This window comes from Haliotis cracherodii, unplaced genomic scaffold, assembly GCF_022045235.1.
Source record: "Haliotis cracherodii isolate W230 unplaced genomic scaffold, xgHalCrac1.p SCAF_8, whole genome shotgun sequence".
NCBI lineage: Eukaryota > Metazoa > Mollusca > Gastropoda > Lepetellida > Haliotidae > Haliotis > Haliotis cracherodii.
In genome coordinates, this window is record NW_027266341.1 from 29,053,925 (window position 1) to 29,075,039 (window position 21,115).

The 21,115-nt window shown below is 41.4% G+C and overlaps 2 protein-coding genes across 2 annotated transcripts in view; both read left to right on the plus strand.

Moving 5' to 3' along the window:
• Positions 1 to 6,139, plus strand: part of LOC139449966 (BBSome complex member BBS7-like) — a 29,026-nt gene extending 22,887 nt beyond the window's left edge. Inside the window, exons 16-19 of the mRNA XM_071231580.1 lie at positions 465 to 574; positions 2,269 to 2,372; positions 2,558 to 2,681; positions 3,018 to 6,139. Coding sequence (XP_071087681.1) covers positions 465 to 574; positions 2,269 to 2,372; positions 2,558 to 2,681; positions 3,018 to 3,154 — 475 coding nt within the window. The 3' untranslated portion in view covers positions 3,155 to 6,139. The remainder of the gene's footprint in view (positions 1 to 464; positions 575 to 2,268; positions 2,373 to 2,557; positions 2,682 to 3,017) is intronic.
• Positions 6,140 to 9,187: 3,048 nt separating this feature from the next.
• LOC139449498 (uncharacterized) lies at positions 9,188 to 16,392 on the plus strand. Its single transcript, XM_071230922.1, has 2 exons — positions 9,188 to 9,256; positions 13,193 to 16,392. Exon 2 carries the CDS (start codon positions 13,195 to 13,197, stop codon positions 16,390 to 16,392), a length of 3,198 nt encoding a protein of 1,065 aa, XP_071087023.1. The 5' UTR covers positions 9,188 to 9,256; positions 13,193 to 13,194.
• The last annotated feature ends 4,723 nt before the right edge of the window (positions 16,393 to 21,115 follow it).

A 21,115-nucleotide genomic window follows, 5' to 3' on the forward strand; every position in this document is an offset into this window, starting at 1 on the left:
AATAATGATGACTCTCTGAATAGAATCCGACCTCGGAAATGTCGGACAAGCTCACTTTATAAACAGGCGGGTTAAGTTTGATATTACTGCATATTCTCACAATTCTCAAATCGATTATCTGTCCCTTTTCTCCTAATATCGACTGTCATATGCGATCATTCGGCCACTGCGTTTATACATGCGTACCCCAGCTACATCTATGGGGAACAACTTACTGGACACTTCCCTCTCAAACATAACGTCGTCAAATATATTATGTCATCACATTGTGAACAATGTTTTATCATGAAATGAACCATGCTTCGTTCTTCATTGCTCTTTGTCATGTAGCTATCTTATATTGTACTATATGCTTGACTATGGACATGATGGAAAAGGATCTAAACTGAAACATCACCTTTATAGTAATTAAAGAAGTTGTTATCCATAAATTGTTTCTACTTTGAATGTATTGTTGTCTGCAGGAAGGGGGAGGCCGTATTCAGGTCGGACAACATCTCCACCATCTCCATACTGAAGGATGTGCTGTCTAAAGAAGCCACCAAGAAGAAGATCAGGCTAGACATTACATATGGTGCGTATCTCCAGGCATAGGTAGCCAATCAGGCTAGACAATATACAGTGTGTACCTCCCTTCATAGGTAGTCATTACATGCAGTTTGTACCTCCATTCATAGGTAGTCATTACATGCAGTTTGTACCTCCATTCATAGGTAGTCAATCAGGCTAGACATTATATACAGTTTGTACCTCCATTCATAGATAGTCAATCAGGCTAGACATTACATACAGTTTGTACCTCCATTCATAGGTAGTCAATCAGGCTAGACATCACATACAGTTTGTACCTCCATTCATAGGTAGTCAATCAGGCTAGACATTACATACAGTTTGTACCTCCCTTCATAGGTAGTCATTACATGCAGTTTGTACCTCCATTCATAGGTAGTACCTCCATTCATAGGTAGTCAATCAGGCTAGACATTACATACAGTTTGTACCTCCATTCATAGGTAGTCAATCAGGCTAGACATTACATACAGTTTGTACCTCCATTCATAGGTAGTCAATCAGGCTAGACATTACATACAGTTTGTACCTCCATTCATAGGTAGTCAATCAGGCTAGACATTACATACAGTTTGTACCTCCATTCATAGGTAGTCAATCAGGCTAGACATTACATACAGTTTGTACCTCCATTCATAGGTAGTACCTCCATTCATAGGTTGTCAGTCAGGCTAGACATTACATACAGTTTGTACCTCCATTCATAGGTAGTCAGTCAGGCTAGACATAACATACAGTTTGTACCTCCATTCATAGGTAGTCAATCAGGCTAGACATTACATACAGTTTGTACCTCCATTCATAGGTAGTACCTCCATTCATAGGTGGTCAATCAGGCTAGACATTACATACGGTGTGTATATCCCATCATAGGTGGTCAGTCAGGCTAGACATTACATACGGTGTGTATATCCCATTGTAGGTAGTCAATCAGGCTAGACATTACATACAGTTTGTACCTCCATTCATAGGTAGTACCTCCATTCATAGGTTGTCAGTCAGGCTAGACATTACATACAGTTTGTACCTCCATTCATAGGTAGTCAGTCAGGCTAGACATAACATACAGTTTGTACCTCCATTCATAGGTAGTCAATCAGGCTAGACATTACATACAGTTTGTACCTCCATTCATAGGTAGTACCTCCATTCATAGGTGGTCAATCAGGCTAGACATTACATACGGTGTGTATATCCCATCATAGGTGGTCAGTCAGGCTAGACATAACATACAGTTTGTACCTCCATTCATAGGTAGTCAATCAGGCTAGACATTACATACAGTTTGTACCTCCATTCATAGGTAGTACCTCCATTCATAGGTGGTCAATCAGGCTAGACAATACATACGGTGTGTATATCCCATCATAGGTGGTCAGTCAGGCTAGACATTACATACGGTGTGTATATCCCATTGTAGGTAGTCAATCAGGCTAGACATTACATACAGTTTGTACCTCCATTCATAGGTAGTACCTCCATTCATAGGTGGTCAATCAGGCTAGACATTACATACGGTGTGTATATCCCATCATAGGTGGTCAGTCAGGCTAGACATTACATACGGTGTGTATATCCCATTGTAGGTAGTCAATCAGGCTAGACATTACATACGGTGTGTATATCCCATCATAGCTGTTGGTCACTCAGACAAGAAAGACACTGTATACACTGTACTCTGTATATCTTGTGTTTCAGACGTGAGTGATGAGTCCATTCCCCACACCTTGTCCCTCATACATCCCAGACTGGAACATCAACTCCTGCTGGCAAAGAAAGTTCAACTCGTTGATGCACTCAAGGTAGGTAATTCAGGGGACAAAGGGAGATCACCCACTTTTTGGGGTGTCTTCTTGACTCAGTAGTGTGCAACTCTATCAACTACCACTACTATCAACTGCCCCCAACTCTCAAGTCCCCCTTTATTCCATGTGTGGATCCCCAAACAGTGGCAGGAAAAATAAGTGTCCTGTATTCACCATTGTAGGAACTGGCTGTCCACGAGAGCGACACAAGTTTCCTGTCAGCCGAGTATCAGCAGATACTGAAGGAGGGAGACCAGTTGCAGATAGAGTACAAGAAACAGCCCTGTCACCTCGAGAGGTTGTACGGTAGGTTTCACGCTGTGGTGCTATATTTCTGGTGATGATGTTTGAGGTGGTGATATATTTGAGGTATATTAGAGGTGGTGATATATATTTGAGGTGGTGATATATATTTGAGGTGGTATATATTTGAAGTGATGATATATTTGAGGTGATGATAAAAATTTGAGGTAATGATATATTTAAGGTGATGATATATTTAAGGTGATGATATATGTATTTGAGGTGGTGATATTTATATGAGGTGATGATATATATTTGAGGTGGTGTATATTTGAAGTGATGATATATATTTGAGGTGATGATATATTTGATCTGACGATACATTTGTATATTTCCCAGGAATGATCACAGACTTGTACATTGACAAGTTTAAGTTCAAAGGTCAGAATGTGAAGGGCAAGGTCCCAGCCCTACTGGAAGTACTTGACACTTACGACCTTGAAGGCCTCGTGCAGTTCTTTGAAAATTCTGCCTGATTCCTGATGAGCTCTGCAGGAACATGTGGCTGGCATCTCACTGAAGACAAACGGGATTCAGAAATGTTAGGAGAGGAAGACAGATCAGACTTCTCGGCATTGTGGGATTCTCAACATCAAGCCCGAAATCTCAATATGCATTTTCGCTAGTTTTGTATCACTTATTCGTTCATTATGTACTGGTATCTACAGCCATGGGTGTTGTTGTACGAATCAACCTTACCACTACCACTGTCGTAAGTGTATGTTAAAGTATGAGGTACGATCACCTTAGCGCTAAGATTGCTCTGTACAATGCACCCTGGAAGATAAGCATCTTGGATGGATTGTTCGAGTGCATTCGAAGCTTGTATCGTGAGGCAATATCTGTACTGTGCATGTGGATCCAGAATGGGGTGTGTGCACTCTCTCATTTGGAGTATACTTATGTTGACATATTTAAATCATAATCATTTGTTACATGTTTTCAACAAAAATAACTAATGTTTAACTGATATTGAGCTTACAAACTCAAGTTTTTTCGCAAATTATGTGCTGGCGTTTTTGTATTTTGAGTGCTTTTAGGACTGTAATGATACTTTGTCAAAATATGATAGGTTTGTCACTAGGCTGTGATACGAGATTCAAAGTGATTGAGCATGGTATTTTGCTGGTTTTAGCAATATTCCAGCAATATCGTGGTGGGGGACACCAGAAATGGGCTTCACACATTGTGCCCATGTGGGGAATTGAACCCGGGTCTTCAGTGAGACGGGCGAACGCTTTAACCACGGGCTACCCACCGCCCCCGATATACATAATACATGTAAACATGGCATGATAAAGAACACCGAATCTTCAATGTAGGGTTAGAACCTTTTTCACTATGCATACAAAATGTCTTCATGATGTATAAAGAGCCATATTCTCACTTCTTTATCCAACAAGTATTCACTCCTTGATGACAAATTAACCTTCATTAGTTTATCAGTGTTGGTTTAGGTTTAATCATTATAAGAACAAACTAAATGTGTGAACATATTTGGTTCTGTTTATATATACAATGTCAGCCGAACCTACTACCAGTGTCAGTGGAAGTGCATCTTCCCAAGGCAAGGGAGTTACTTGACTGTAAAAGACCAGTTTTCACCCTTGCTGAACTCGGTTGATATTTTGGGGCTCAATTGTAGTGCTACTGGTGGTTATTACAAGTTTTGTCCCTTCTATGTCCCTCCTACTGATAAATCAGAATCCACCTGTGATATTACTTGCATTTGCTTCAAACAAAATGGCGGTGCCCAGTCAAGACGATCTGATCAATAATCAAGAGTTATATTTAAATAAAACGGGTCTTACCCCACGAAGTGCTACGAATTACTTGAGCAATGTGATTAAAAATATGAAATGATTTGTAAAATATCTGTCAACGCCCAATTGACGATACACATGCTCTGCAAATCTTGCAATCAACTGAAATCTCCACGTCAGTTTACGAAACTGATTACATTACTCATATTTGATTGGACTATGCATAGACTCATTAGTCCAGCCAAAATGTTAGGCAAGAGGGGAAGATGGTGGATGTGCTGCTACATTGACGTGTATACAACAGCAGCTTATCATTGTGTACATGCAGCAGAATATGAAAACATTCCGTCCCTTGTTGTGTTACTGTTTGTTTGTTGTGATTGTGATGACGAGTACTTGATGTATGCTCTGGGAAACAGCAATAAAGTGCAACCTGCACATGCTTGTATTTCAGTCCTAGACTCCCCTGATTATCCCCCCTGGATATGGCGATCATCGTGTCCGCTTGTCCATCACCGTCCATTTTCCCTTTCCGGAGCAGAATTCCAAAACCGTAAAATATTTCTTGTTGAAACTTTTTATATTGATTAATCTAGTGGGGAATTACTGCCTTTTGATGATTTTGGATTTATTCTTTTCATTTTTTTTGTTTTCATGATTTTTTATGATGAAAACAGTTTTCTTGTTTAAGGAGAAGTCCAAAACCTTTAAATATTTCTTGTTGAACCTTGCTATATAGATCAGTCTAGTGGGATTTATGTATTGTTTTATTTTATTTTTTTGCATGATGACAAGTTGGACTTATACTGGAAATGGGGCTGGTGCTCGTTTCCGGAGAAGAACTCTAAAACTGTTGAATATTTCAGGAAGAAACTTGTTATACAGATCAGTCTAGTGATGAACTGGTGTCTTGATGATTTGGGATTTTGAAAAATACTGAACAGAATTAATTTTTTCCTCACTGAACTGAAGGTATCCAACAGCAGTGAACCAAATGTTGAGTATAAGTAGCCAACTTTATTTCTGAATTGCACCAGACCGTGGGGATATGTCATATCCTGAGGACTCATTTCAGTCCTAGCTACTGTAGACTCCCCTGATTTCAGACAAAACATTGTCCATAGATGAATTTATTATATATAAGGCCACAGTTGGTTATAATTATGTTTTTAGTTTGTTTTCCTTGAACTGACGATTGTAAGAATGAGTGCGTGAGTGAGTGGGGTGTGACCCGAATGAGGGGAGAAAGGTTAGACAGTAAGCATATTTTAAAATATTTTTTTCTGTTCCTCCCATTATCCTGGAGTTTATGTATTCATTGTGAACTTACTGTCCTAGACTGGTTTGCAGAATTAGTAACCATGAGCGTTGAAAAAGTTTAACCACTGGGCTACCCGACTGCCCCATTCATTTAGAACATTGGTACTTTACTTTCTGAGACAATTTGTTGGAAAAAAACATAGAAATCATCAGATATCTTCTTAAAAATTATAATAAATTTTGAAAAAGGAAGCAGTGTTTTCGCCAGATTTTTGAACAATTTATTGAGGTTGATGGCATAGACTTAAAATGTATATCAGTACAGTATTAGGATGTGATATGAGAATGAGTGTGAATGGTGATATCGTGACTGCACCCTGTGAAACTCGTAGACGCACTACTGTTAATGTTCTGACGTTGTTGACGACATCTGTGATATGGGGGAAAACTCTTGTGTCAATAAACTTGATATGATATTTTCTAATTGTCATTATTATCATTATTATTATTATTAGACATTTTTAGGTCAGATATTCAAGAGAGATTTGATTCAGACCTCCTTGAAGGCTTATGTGCCAAATATTGCTGCCACAAAAATTTGTCAGTGGCACTGGAAGTGAGGCACCATAGCACAAGTTGGCAGTATGACTCCTCACAGTAACATCAGCAGGAAGCAAAATGGGATGGTGGTGCATGGAGCAGCCTCACCGATAGAGGCAGGGGTGGTCACTGGCAGAACACAGAGTGCACCGTTGTTTTGGTTTTTTTTGTTTAACGCCACACTCAGCAATATTCAACTTTATGACAGCGGTCTGTAAATAATTGAGTCTGGACCAGACAGTCCAGTGACTGATATCATGAGCATCGATCCACGCAATTGGGATACAATGACATGCATCAACCAAGCGAGCCTTACCACGGATTCCTGTTAGTTGTCTTAGTCGCCTTTTACGGCAAGCATGGGTTGCTGAAGACCTATTCTTTCCCAAATCTTCATGGTGCAGGGGTCCGTTGTGTTGGTTTTGCTTATCTCGAGCAGTCCCGCCAGCAGAGGCCAAGGTAGTCAGTGGCAGAACACACAGCAGTCTGTTAATCTCGAGCAGTCCCGCCAGCAGAGGCCAAGGTAGTCAGTGGTAGTAGTCAGTAGTCATATCCCAATTGCATGGATCGGTGCTTATGATGTCAATCACTGGATTGTCCGGTGCAGACTCGATTATTTACATACCGCTGTTTTATAGCTGGAATATTGCTGAGTGCTGCGTTAAACAACAAACAAACAGAAAGTATTACCTGGGGACAGACTGTTCATTCCAAGCTAGCAAGAGGCAGTGGTAATATAGCCCACAATGTTTTCAAACTGGTGGTGACATGAGGAGATAGAAAGTGCTGAGAACTTTCATATTAAATTACAAACTAGAGGCATGTTTTATTTGTTTGTTGTTTAACGCGGAACTCGGCAATATATGGGCAGTATGCAAATAAGTCTGGACCAGACAGTCCCATGATTGACATCATGAGCATCGATCCATGCATTTGGGATACAATGACATGCATCAACCAAGTCAGCGAGCCTGATCGCCAATCCTTTTATTCGCCTCCTACCAGAGTCGCCTTTTACGTCAAGCATGAGTTGCTGAAGACCTATTCACTACCATTCTTCACAGCATACAGACAGGTAATGTTTCTCAATATCTTATTATAAAAAAATTAAGCACTAAAGTACTCATGGAAATGAAAAAAAACTGTTTTGCTGGATTTGATAATCGACACGAAGCATTACGTAGATGTAAATACGAAATAACAAAACAACTGGTAAAGTACTAGTCTGGATTTGCTAATTTTATCTCAGTGCTCAATACAAAATGTACTTTACAGGAGGTAATTTGTAGGTACTTTCAGCATTCAAAAATAAAACTAAGTCCAAACTGACATGGCAGAAACAGGCTATAGGCATTATGCAAATTAGCCTGGAAAAAAGTTATCAAAACAACAATAAAAAAACAGCTATGTTTATGTACATAATAATAATGACATGTAAGTTGTTGTTTGAGAAAGGAATATGTTACTTTTACGTTCTGATATTTTGACGATGATTCACTATCCCACAATGCCACTCACAAATCACTAACCACTGACAAATCACATGCACGTGGGTTTCAAGCACCTGTTTTTTCACCTGTCGTCAAGGTGTCATAGGTCATGGACATTCACCTTGATCTACTAACACCTGGTTATGCTCAGTTTCACAATAGTCTGTTTTGTTCATATTTTTACACACTTTTAGTGTAAAAAGACATAAAAACCTTTGATACGCTGTATTTGTGCCAAGGCCAAATTGGTACTAATTGAGTTGTTTGAATATTTATATAATTTGTATGTTAACTGCATTTATTTAAAATCAAGAAACGTTATATTTTACAACTTTATCCAACAACAAAAAACAAACAGGTATGAAAATAGCACATACAACCTGTACAACTGTTACCAGAGAGATAGCATTTCTATAACTTTGAGTTGGTTGGTTTGTTGTTTAAAGCTGCACTCAGCAGTATTCCAGCTATATGGAAATATCTGTAAATAATCGAGTCTGGAACAGACAATCCAGTGATTAATATCATGAGCATCGATCCACGCAACTGGGATCGATGACATGCATCAACCAAGTCAGCGGGCCTGACCACCCGATCCCTTGGTCGCCTTTTACAACAAGCATAGTCACATTTTACGGCAAGCATGGGTTGCTGAAGACCTATTCTCCCCCGGAATCTTCACAGGTCCTATAACTTTCAGGGGCAGAGGTGGCACAGGGGCAGAGGCCATCAGAAATCTGTAATCGTGGGTTCGAATCCTCGCTTGCCAAATTATGTTTCTAGATCTATCAGCCCCATAAACGTGCTCGTGGGTTTCACCAATGTGGCAAACGTCTTTGACCTGCATCATTTAAGGCTTTCCGCCCACAATGAGCTGACACGACCTGATATAACTGGAATATTGTAAAAAGCGGCGCTATACTAAACTTACTTATGCGCTCACTAAACACGATCAGTCAAATAATTCCCATTTTTAGTAAGTATTCAAACCCAGAAAAAACGTGATTACGACATGTTGTTTATCAAATAGTGTCAAGAGTTCCCACGCTGACCGGAGCTGTCATTATGCAACAATGTAGCGATCAGGGATCGTGGTGCATAGCTCTGTCAGGTACATCCTTCAAACACCTACCCCCACCCCTCAACCCCTCCACACCCCACAGCCCCTCCACACCCCACAACCCCTCCCCACACCCTTTGGAAAGAAAATCAAACAAAACACATTAAATATTAATGTATTGCGTAGTGATTGTTGGACGTTGAAACGCAAAGCTCAATGACAAACGAAGTTGATTGGCGACGCTGATTGAGTTGAAAAAAACAACTCCGCAGAGTTCGACGTGACGCAGTGGGTGTTTGGGACGCGCGGGTGAAGAGCGCGTGACCAACCGCTGCCGTAAAGGGAGATCTTAATTTACAGCCACCCAGTTTGTTGGCAACTTTTCTGGGAAATAACGTATTTAAGGTAACGTTTGTTTCGTCTCTCTAATTTTTGTTTCCACTTGCAGTGTAGGCACAGATCGTGAATTCTGTGTGTGGCTGACGCTCGCCCCTGCAATCAGTGGTAGTGCTTTGTCATTGTTGTACAGGACCCGCCATCGGCACGGAGCACGGGGAATGTGGACCAGTTGTCTTACATAACAGCCGCTATAGTTAGAATCAGGTCGTTGAAAAGTGTGACCTGAACGATTGCGTCATCGCATCCAGGCGCCGTGGATCTTTACTCATGATATCAGCCACTGGTTAAATAGTCTAGGCATGGTTATTTATACTGCCCAGGTATAGCTGGAAAATTCCTAACTGTGGCGTTAAACTACATTCAATCACTTATGTCATGGGTCTTCGTCCTTTGATGTTTGTTTGTTGTTTAACGCCGCACTCAGCAATATTCCAGCTATATGACGGCGGTCTGTAAATAATCGAGTCTGGACCAGACAATTAATTTAGTGATAGACATCCTGAGCAGCGATCCACGCAATTGGGATACGATGACATGCATCAACCAAGTCAGTGAGCCTGACCACCCGATCCCTCTTACGACAAGCATTGTCGTCTTTTACGGCATGGTTGCTGAAGACCTATTCTACCCCGGATCTTTACGGTTATTTAAACCCGAACATATCAATATCATTCACATAACGTGTTCTATACCCCTGGCAACAACAAAATGGTAACTGATGTTTTTTAACTATCCGCGAAGATCCGGGTTAAAATATTTATTCAGCAACACATGCTAACCATAAAAGGCGACTATGCTTGAGTTGTCGTTTGAGGCGACTGACGGGATCGGCTCGCTGACTTGGTTAATGCATGTCATCGTATCCCAATTGCGTCACTGGATTGTCTGGTCCAGACAAGGCAATTTACAGAACGCCGTCATATAGTCGGAATATTGCTGAGCGCGGCGTTAAAAAACAAACAAACAAATAAACCTTCGATACTCTGACCGGAAGCTCTAAATTTACATTTGGAGTGTGTATGTGAATTTGAGCCCAATACAACTGCAGCAGTATATGCCTGTAAGTTGTGGCTGCGGAAACACTTCACAATATTATCTGAGTTGATTCCGATTCGTTTCCTGTCTGGAATATAAATATTTCCGAGGTCACTAACTCCTAGAATATTCAACATATACAGCACATTGTGTTACACGCTTTGTAGATTCAAAGGAAAATTCTAAACTCAAATATCCCTTTTTAAATATTTAAAGCCTAATGTTGTTTATGTGGGCTGAAAGAGGTAGCGTTTGTGCGTAAATGAACGCCTATATGTAAACACTTAAAAGTTTGCCGGGGCGGTGGGGTAGCCTAGTGGTTAAAGCGTTCGCTCGTCAAGCCGAAAACCCGGGTTTGATTCCCACTTGGGTACCATGTGTGAAGGCCATTTCTGGTGTCCCCGTCGTGATATTGCGTGAAAAGCGGCAAAATCATTCTTACTCACTCACAATGTGCCTGCTAGTATTGGGTTTGTTACATATACTACTAAAAAGAAGTGAAAGAACACCCGATATTATTTCATATAACTATAGTTAACTTGTCGATGGACAGATTAGGTTTTATACCACGAGCCGGAGTTGATCCTGCTACAACGAATTTATCTCATCAACACGTTTTAATGTGACATTGTAAAAGTATTAACACAACTTTAAAATTGATAGAACACAGCTGTACAATTTGTGCTGTGTCACGTGACTTCATTGATTTGGAAAAAACGTGCGGCTTTTTGCTTTGAAGCGGGGTATAAGGGATTAATTCCTCCTCTCAGTAATCCACGTGCAGCCTGTATAGCTCGTGGCGGGGAATAAGAGACTTATGCCCTCAACGTGGACCAATCAGATCTCGTCATTCTGACATGTAGGTATGTTAAGCGTATAGTTACTTGTTGAACCGCCTAGCACAGAAATCAAATCAAAATCAAAATCGGATCTCCATTAACTTATTTTGAGTAGTATACGTTAAGGGCACATTCCTGTTTAAATCTTTCACCAATTGAAGATTAACAGTAATTTGAAAGAGGAATTCAGATTATTACGTCAATTTGGCATGTCTTGAAGCAGTGATAAAAACAACATTCGCTCTCCAACACGCATCAGTGCGTGTCGTGTCGAAGACGTTCACCACGTTGTTATGCAGCTCCGAGCAGGGATATGGCGTTTACAGGCCTAGGATCGTAATCATGGTGCATATGGGATTCGAAACCTCTCTGTTTATTCATCTACATCGGGCAAATAACATGGTTAGATTGTAGGTGTAGTGGGTCAGCCTGCTTAAAAAAAACATCCCGTCTTCACTTCAATTTATTTGAGACCGCTACCGTGGTCTAATGGTAGAGCGTCTGCCCGGAGAGCAGAAGGTCTGGGGTTCGACCACCAGCAACGTCATACCAAAAGACGTTAATAGACGAGACTTGTTGTCACCCTGCCTGGCGTTCGGCATTAAGAGGAGTCAGTATACTGTGTCTGAGTGCAGTATTCATGTTAAACTGCGGCATTGTATCTTAGTGGGCTGGCACTATAAAATCCACACACACACACACACCCACACACACACACACACACACACCTACCTATATATATATATATATATACAAAAATGAGGTAAATGTTCACTCGGTGTACATGTAATATATAATAAAATAATAAAGTCCACGTTAGTCCATCATCTTCTTTATATCAGTTTCATACATAGTACTTTATATATATATAAAAAATAAAATTATGGTACCAAGGTGGCACTATTAGGCTTTCGTAATCTCCAGCCTTATTAGGCATCCGTTCCCATTAGCATGCGACCTCTGAACTCGTTGACAGCACTTGACTTATTTAGCTTGGTGATGAGGCCTTTAACGTATCAAGTATTGACTTCAGTTTCCGGTCCGGTGGAGGTTTGGCGTTGCCTGTGACAATATTTGAGTCATACCACAGTGTGACAGGGTCATGTGAGGGTAAAAGGTGAACAACAATACTCGTCGTAGACGTGTTACATGAAACCCACCATCATGGAGATGGTACTAACAAACCAAATCATGACCATGAGAGTGAGTGAGTGAGTGAGTATGGGTTTACGCCGCTATTAGCAATATCACAGCGGAGGACACCAGAAATGGGCTTCACACAATGTACCCATGTCGGGAATCGAACCTGGGTCTTTGGCGTGACGAGCGAACACTTTAACCACTAGGCTACCCGATCGCCCCCATGATCAAGGTCAAAGGAAATCCAGACAATTTTTTGTCACTATTGACACCATTTCTGAAATATAACAGTGTGGGTTTGGGTTTAACGCCGATTTGAACACTATTTTGTTTATATAACGGCGTGTCATCTTGAAGCTCGAGGAAAGCAGGTTGTGACGTTCCCACGTTAGTGAAACCCACAAGCACCGCATGGTTCCTGATAAACCCTAAACATGATAAGAGCGAGTCTGGGATTTGAACCAACGACCAGAAGTTCCTGCCATTCCTAAGGCACGCATCTCAGAACATCCGTGCTCCCCATTCGTCACCTTTCCCCCTCTTAAGTAAACCTACACGATTCGGCTTATCCCGGAACGACAGGAGCTGGTTGACAATTCCGTTTCACGGAACATGATACAATTTAGATTGTAGATACATGTGACCAGCCATGAGATAAGGGACCCTGAGGGGGAAAAAATAACATTTTGACTTTTCTTTATATTTTGATATAACAACATTTTCGGAACACAAAATACAATTTAAAAGCTCTTCAATTCATACTTAATACAGAAATACATCACATCGCACATATCGATCATCACTGTTCAAAGGAAGTTGACGTCAAACGTCTTTATGGCGCCATAGCACAATTTTATTCTTGCACCCATAAGGTCCCTTTTCTCCTGGTAGGTCGCATAAGTTTTTAAATCAATTCAATATGTTTCAGAAATGAATCCTGAATCTGATTGGAATTGGCCTGTGTGTCCAAAATGCAGCAAACCATATGACATGAAGACTCATCTCAAGTTCTGCCACCCGACTTCATCGGAGGCGAATATAACAAATATGCATTTGTCTGCCAGACAGGAAATCCTTCATTACAAAAACTGTCGTATGATCACAGAAAACACCGTGGTCGAGGCCGCTACAGAAGTTGGATTCGAACTGGATGCGTTGCCGAAAGTTGTTGCGTTGCTGAAGCATTTTGGCCACCACATTTCAAAAGAAACTGTAACCACAACCTCAAAAGGTTTCCCTGATGCCATAGAATCACGATCAGAAGAAGAACAAATTACATCAGACACTAATCTAGATCACGTTACTGCTCGAGACACTACAAGTCCCATCCCTCCTGAAGAACATCATTCGGAACAGTCAACAAGAACAAGAGGCAGTAAGCCCGATGAAGAACGTGAAGGAACAAGAGCAACAAAGAGGAGCTCCGACCCATGTGAAGACCATTCAGCAGAGAAGTCAACAACATCAAGTTGTTTTAACCAAGGTCCTTCAAACACGGGACCAAGCTCAAATAATCCGCCAGGTGAAACCATAATGGACGAGGAATCCCCATTGTCTGACGCAGAGGACCTGGTCATCAATGGTCAGGAAGATGACGATGCTGACATCAATCTTCGAAAGAAACTGAAACGTAGTTTCCTGTATAAGGCTTTCCCATATAATGAACCTGTCATGCAGTCATTTAAGTCCTACTTGTGCCAGTTTAAGAAACACAGTGCACGGCATGCAGTCAGGGTTGTTGCTCGTGTTTCGCGATACTTCTTCTATATGCAGAAGAAAGCTTTTGGCGAAGTATGGCCAAGTCAGTTTACGCTAAAGGTGCTACAGCGCAGAAACGACTCTGCAACTTATATACAAGAGCTAATTGATGCGGGTATTTCTTTAGATGTAGTTAGAAGGCATTTAGGATCTTTAAAAGTATTCATGGATTTTTTGGAAACTTCATCTGAGGCCATGCAAGTAGCAAGAGATCTGAGGTATTTTCGTGCGTCCATAAATAAGGTGATACAAGATGTAAGAAAACGTCGCAGGAAGACTGTTCTTGATTCCACTGAGGATAAATGGGATCTGTCTGTTGTACGTCAAGGGTACACTTCCTCTAAGGTGAAGCAGGAAGTTCACAGTATCATCCAAAGTGCAAAAGATGTTGACCTTAGTATTTGGAGTGAAAGCAATTTGGGTCTGTCAATCATGGAACGACGTCTGGTCATGAGATACATTGCTTGTGGGATCATTCAGCTTGGCTTATTTCATCGGCCATGTGTACCTGTGGCTATGAAATTGTCAGATTTTGAAGGAGCTAGACATGTTGGCGACAGATACATCATCGTCGTGTATGAAACCTCATCGATTCTCTGTTTAAACCTTGAAGAGTATAATCTATTCAAAGATTACCGAAAATATATCAGGGGGACGTTGCAAGAGGACAGCAACCCCCAGATGTCATCATTCTTCAGATTGCCGAACGGGCAACCACTGACGAATCGTTTGAATGAATGCAGTCGTTTTCAGGCTTTCTTCGGCATTGTCCGTTGCATGGCAAGAGGTGGTGAGCGTCTAGGGTACACAGCCATCAATGCACGAAAGGCTTTGAGATCTATTATAACAAATGAGGTCTACAGACACCCTGATATCAATCTGATTTCAACCTACATCGACCACTGTGAGAAGTTTAAGTCACTAGGAAAGGAGAAAGACATCCTGAAAATCCGATTCATCCTTGACCAGATCACTGTAGCAAGTCTGAAGAAAAGCAATGACCTCCATTCATTCTCAGCACCTGTCTCCCTTCCCTTTAAGACATGTCAACCACAGAAGGTGTGTACGCCTACTGTCTCTGTGGATGAGGAGAAAGAGATTTCCGAATCATCCACATCTCCACGGCAATCAGCCCAGCCAACAGATTCATCAGGCGATGAACAGACCCCATTGTCATCTCCCTTAAGGTCAGACCTGATTCTTGGGAATTCTGACAAACATGAAAAATCATCCAACATGGAGGGAGATTTTCAGGAGGCATTTTCGCCGATGTTGTTATCAGATGATGAGGGTGAGACGCAAGACCTGTCTTCTCCATTGATCAAGTATGTTGGTGTTGTGGGAAAGGATCCGGAACTGTTTACTATATCAACAGACTCATCAGATGACATGGAGGAAAGCCAAAATCTATTTACACATCCTCTACGAACAGACACGACTTCGGGGACTGGTCAACCAACAAATACGTCCGATTCTGATGAACATTACTTTCAAAAGACATCTACACCGTGTATGTCACCGGGTGGAGAGGAAGAAAAGACAGAAGCATCTTCTCCACTGATCAAATACATTGGGGCTGAAGAGCAGATCCCTGAGCTATTTTCTCTGCCAACAGATTTAACAGATTCTGAGGATCATATTTCATGGCCGTTTGGTCGACCCGAAGATTCAGTAGATGATGAGAAACCAATGACATCAGACTCCATAGATAGCAAGGATTGCTTTCGAAAAATATCTTCTCCAGACCGCAGAGATTCTCCAGAGATGTTTAGTCCAGATCTGGCGAATTCAGAAGATGCTGATGAAAATGCAGGACACTCTGTTAGTACAGATTGTGTTGATGGTTACAGCAATGGCAGCGCTATCTTGAATCTTAAAATTGATGTGAGCAGTGATGGAGATGATGAGTCAGAACCGTCCCCACCACCGCTAAAGCGGGGCCGGATGATAGGGAACAGACAGGTTGAATCATCAAGGATGAAAAAGATTTTGATAGACAAGCGAGGCGTAGCAAGTAAAGCATTGCCAGTTCCATCCATCACTGGACTTCGGGCAAAATTCTGTGACGAGTTTCCTCTCAGGCCATACGGCCCTGTTCCTTCCGTGAAGGCGGTAACGGGTTTTCTAAGAGACCATGGCGTAACCAAGGATGTTGTTCAGGCAGTGTATGCCGGGAACTACACGGCCATGTGGCGGGTCAAGCAGCGGGAATTGGTTGTGTATCTGACCTTAATGCAGTGGCTCAGAAAACCCTCCCTAGAGGAAGCTAAGCAGCTACTAAAGGATTTAAATGTGAAACTACTCCCATCGCGAGTATTGAGCCTTTATGATGATTTCCGCAGGAACATGAAATGCTCATCATTGTCATAGACATCTAGCATTGACTGCATTAGTCCAAGACGTGTTGCCTAGGTTACAGACATCTTGGATTGACTGCATTAGTCCAAGACGTGTTGCCTAGGTTACAGACATCTTCCATTGACTGCATTAGTCCATTGCATGTTGCCTAGGTTAGGAATATCTTGTATTGACTGCATTAGACCATGGCGTGTTGCCTAGGTTACTGACATCTTGGCTTGACTGCATTAGTCCAAGACGTGTTGCCTAGGTTACAGACATCTTCCATTGACTGCATTAGTCCATTGCATGTTGCCTAGGTTAGGGACATCTTGTATTGACTGCATTAGTCCATGGCGTGTTGCCTAGGTTACAGACATCTAGCATTGACTGCATTAGTCAATAACGTGTTGCCTGATTACAGACAATTTGGATTGACTGAATTAGTCCATGGTGTGTTGCCTAAGTTACAGACACCATGCATTGACTGCATTAGATCATGCTTGCCGTAAAAGGTGACTATGCTTGTCGTAAAAGGCGACTAACGGGATCGGGTGGTCAGGCTCGCTGACTTGATTGATGCATGTCATTGATCCCAATTGCGTGGGTCGATGCTCATGATATCAATCACTGGATTGTCTGGTCCAGACTCGATTATTTACAGACCGCCGTCATATAGCTGGAATATTGCTGAGTGCGGCGTTAAACAATAAACAAACAAACAAACATTGCATGTTGCCTAGGTTACAGACATCAGCACTGACTGAATTAGTCCATGGCGTGTTGCCTAGGTTACAGACATCTTTGATTGAGTGTATTAGTCCATAGCGTTTCATGGTTAGTCCGATTGCATGTATGGTGGCATCAGTCGAAGACTGTTCCACAGAAACAGCCATATGACAGTTGCTGCGTCAGTCCATGACGTATGCTGCATAGATATATCTACAATCCTGCAGCATGTGTTGCATTAAAGAATAAACGTGTTGTTGAGACTTAAGTTTTCGTTTTTAATGATAAACTGTTTCATAATATTTCATTATTCTAGTATGTATGTGGAGAATCTGGGACATGATGTAGGTACATGCATGTGCGGGCGCCCGATCTATTTTACGAAACGATTATCAGATGTGTGACGTGAATATAACAGTACTTTTGCCTGGCTGTGTGTGAGTGAGTGGATGAGTATGGTTTTACGCCACTATTAGCAATATTCCAGCAATATCACGGCGCCAGAAATGGGAAATGTTCATAGCTTTCGCCCATGGGAGCCGTGTCATTTTTGCACTTGTCAGAGGTGTACACAAAATATGTGATGTAGGATACCAGTTGTCGGAATTTCATTTTTTTGTGTGGAAGCCTTGGTCGCTGAGTGGGTTAGATCGCTGACTTCGATTGGGTGCCTCACTCTGGCAGTCTAGGTTCGAATCCTGGACGAGATTCAACCTACTAAAGTACGAGAACTTGTACTTTACTGAGAAAGTCTAGTCCCAAATATGACATTCGTACACTTTGTATAATGTTCTATTTTCCTTTTGGTATCGTTTGTTTCAACGAGGAAATTACCGAACATGTCACTATGACTGTGACGCATCCGACCATTTTCGCGACTTTCAATATGATTTAACGTAAAAGGTTAAGCGTGGTGATTTGAAGTCAGTTTAAACTATCTGGACAGATATCTAGACTTACGTTGGATGCTCCGGTTGTGTCATTAGTGTCCCCTTCGACACTTGTGGCACTGTTTCGGATGTGTTTGTTAATGAACGAACGAACACGACTGCACGACAAAATCACTAAAAGTGAACAGTTCCGATACAAATCATTCGTGAACTCCGTAGACGTGTGCCTTACTTTTGATTATGTGGCCCAAAACATCCCAAAAGTGAACAATAACATTCCTTATCTCTAGCGTAAAACGCTGAGTAGTAGTTTTCTTATTCCAGTGGTGACCTTGCCCTTCGTTCGAAGCTGTCACTGACATGCAAGCAGACTTGAGTCTGTTGATTTTGACAGTGAACTTTCTATGGTATCTAAAGAGAGTGAAGCGTAGTATTATCTATATACTAGCGGGAGTCTATGTAATAGTTATACTACGCCACGTGACCGATTACGGGTCATAGACCTCGAGCGTACCGTGAGGTGGTACAATATTATCGAAGCCCAATGGCTTTGACGTCATTAGTGTTATGACGTCATTACGATCTGTTTCGTATTTTGTTTATACGTCAGAAATGTGGCCCTGTGGTCACTCGGGCTTAGAATATAAAGCCCCACTTTGTTTGTTTGTTGTTTAACACCACTCTCAGTAATAGTTCAGCTAAAGGACGACGGTCTGTAAATAATCGAGACTGGACCAGACAACCCAGTGATTGACATCATGAACATCGATCTACGCAGTTGGGATACGATGACATGCATCAACCACTAACTTTGTAACAGCTAGCAACCAATATAAGATAACGTTATTTTTTCAGGGAATTTTCATTAATGAGTGAGTTAAAATTTAACGTCGCATCAGCATTATTTCAGCCGTGTAGCGACCATTTTCATTAGTAGAAGTCCGAGGTCAAACATTACCTACTCAACGAAGGAGGGCAGTTGAACGGAGGCCAAGGGCTTCCCAACATGGTAATGCTCTGAAAAATAGCGTTAACGTTATTACAGAAAAAAATGTTTGTTTGTTTATTGTTTAACGCCGCACTCAGCAATATCCCGACTATATGACGGCGGTCTGTAAATAATCGAGTCTGGACCAGACAATCCAGTGATTGACATCTTGGGCATCGTTCCACGGATCTTCACGAATTTACAGAAAAATGGGAAGAATTTGTCCTTAGCATTACAATATCCTCAAACCAACTCAATAAAACAACAACGTTTCTTGTTTTTCACACAAAAGACACAACAGAGGTCAGTGGGACACGGGCCTAGAAGGTAGAAACGGTCATAAACAATAGATTACGTCACTATATGTCGTATGACGTCATTCGAACTTGGCTTTCGATTCCGAATTCATGGGGGATAAACAATTTTGAGAGGACGTCGAAAGTAAATATGAGAGTTTGATTGACATTGACTTGTAGTTCATGTAATTGATGTGGAAACGATTGACAATGATCAATGCTGGCACCAGCTTGGAAACTCGGAGTATTGATATTGAGTAAGCGGTCCTCTTTGCCATAAGGTCCGTTTTACCCTTCATTTTCTCTACAAAGAGTCGAATGTTTACTCATCTAAGTCGCTAATAGGTATCCTCTCACGCGACCCGCTAAAAAATTCAAAACAAGGTTAGGTGATGAATACTAACTGACAGAACCATATCACTTCACCGGTGGTGCACGATGACGTCACAGGAAACAACCGAATGAGATTGTCAGGCGTGGTGCAATACAGGGGAATCCCCGTGCGAAAATAGGTCACACTATCCTGACCAGATTTGTTGTGTGTGAGCAATGAGGGTGAGTAAGTTTGGTTTTACGCCGCTTTTAGCAATATTCCAGCAATATCACGGCGAGGGACACCAGAAATGGGTTTCACACATTGTACCCATGTCGGGAATCGAACCCGGGTCTTCGGCGTGACGAGCGAACGCTTTAACCACTAGGCTACCCTGCCGCCCCGTGTGAGCAATGAACCCTGTACAGTTAGTGCAGTATACCATAGGGGTTGTAGTATTCATGTTAGAAATAACCGAATAGTTTAATGCTATGTAGAAATACAAACTAACACTGACATGTTTTATTCAATACAATTTGAGTGAATCTGTAGAATTAAGATATACTGAACCAAATTAAAAACTTCACAATCCTAAAATTTTAACATTTTGACCAGTTATCATTGAAGGCCCTTATTGTGTATTTAAACAGTAATGGCCACGTATTGTCTTCAGATAACACCCGTTTTTGTGCTGGTGAATCGATCAAAAACGTGCACATCACTATAGTGGCAAAAGTGTTTTTTCACGTGCAACTGGTCACGTGGCCATAATACCGCACGTGTTTTCAGCCATACTTGTTAGCAGTCATTAAAAAAAACATGCCACATGCCATTTTGCAGCAACAGTGGCGTCGTCTCCCAATCATGTGTTCACAAGCATCACAAGGCCCATGCGGAGGCGTTGTGTGGCAGTTGTCATGGTGGCCATACACGCTACTGAACTTGTGTGCCATCAGATTCTCGTGCTTGGGACCTATGATTTAAACTGTTGATGTTATTACCGAATACCGTAGGTACTTGGAACAAATTATGGTTACCATAATTAAAATCCTTCTTTGGACATTAATGATTAAACATTACCTTCTCTGATACATTTGTCCGTTGTATATCATATATGGGATTACTTTTAAAAATGTGAAGTTTTCAATTTAATTCAGTATATATAGAGTTTTTACACACAGTCAGATCGACCTAATTTTCGCGAATTCCCCGATATTGCACCACACCTTGCAATTTCATTCGGTCGTTTCCTGTGACGCCATCGTGCACCACCGGTGAAGTGATGTGGTTCTGTCAGTTAGTATTCATCAGTTAGGTGGATCATGTATATAGAGCCTCGTTCTCGCTTTTAATGGCCGCCCCGTGAGAAAGGAATATGTTTTCTCCTCAAGATATGCACTGGAGATCATCGACCCATACTAAAGTACTCACGGAAATGAAAAAAACCTGTTTTTTCGATCTCAGATTGTAAATAAATGCAGTTAACATACAAAATATATAAATATTCAAACAACTCAATTAGTACTAATTAGGCCTTGGC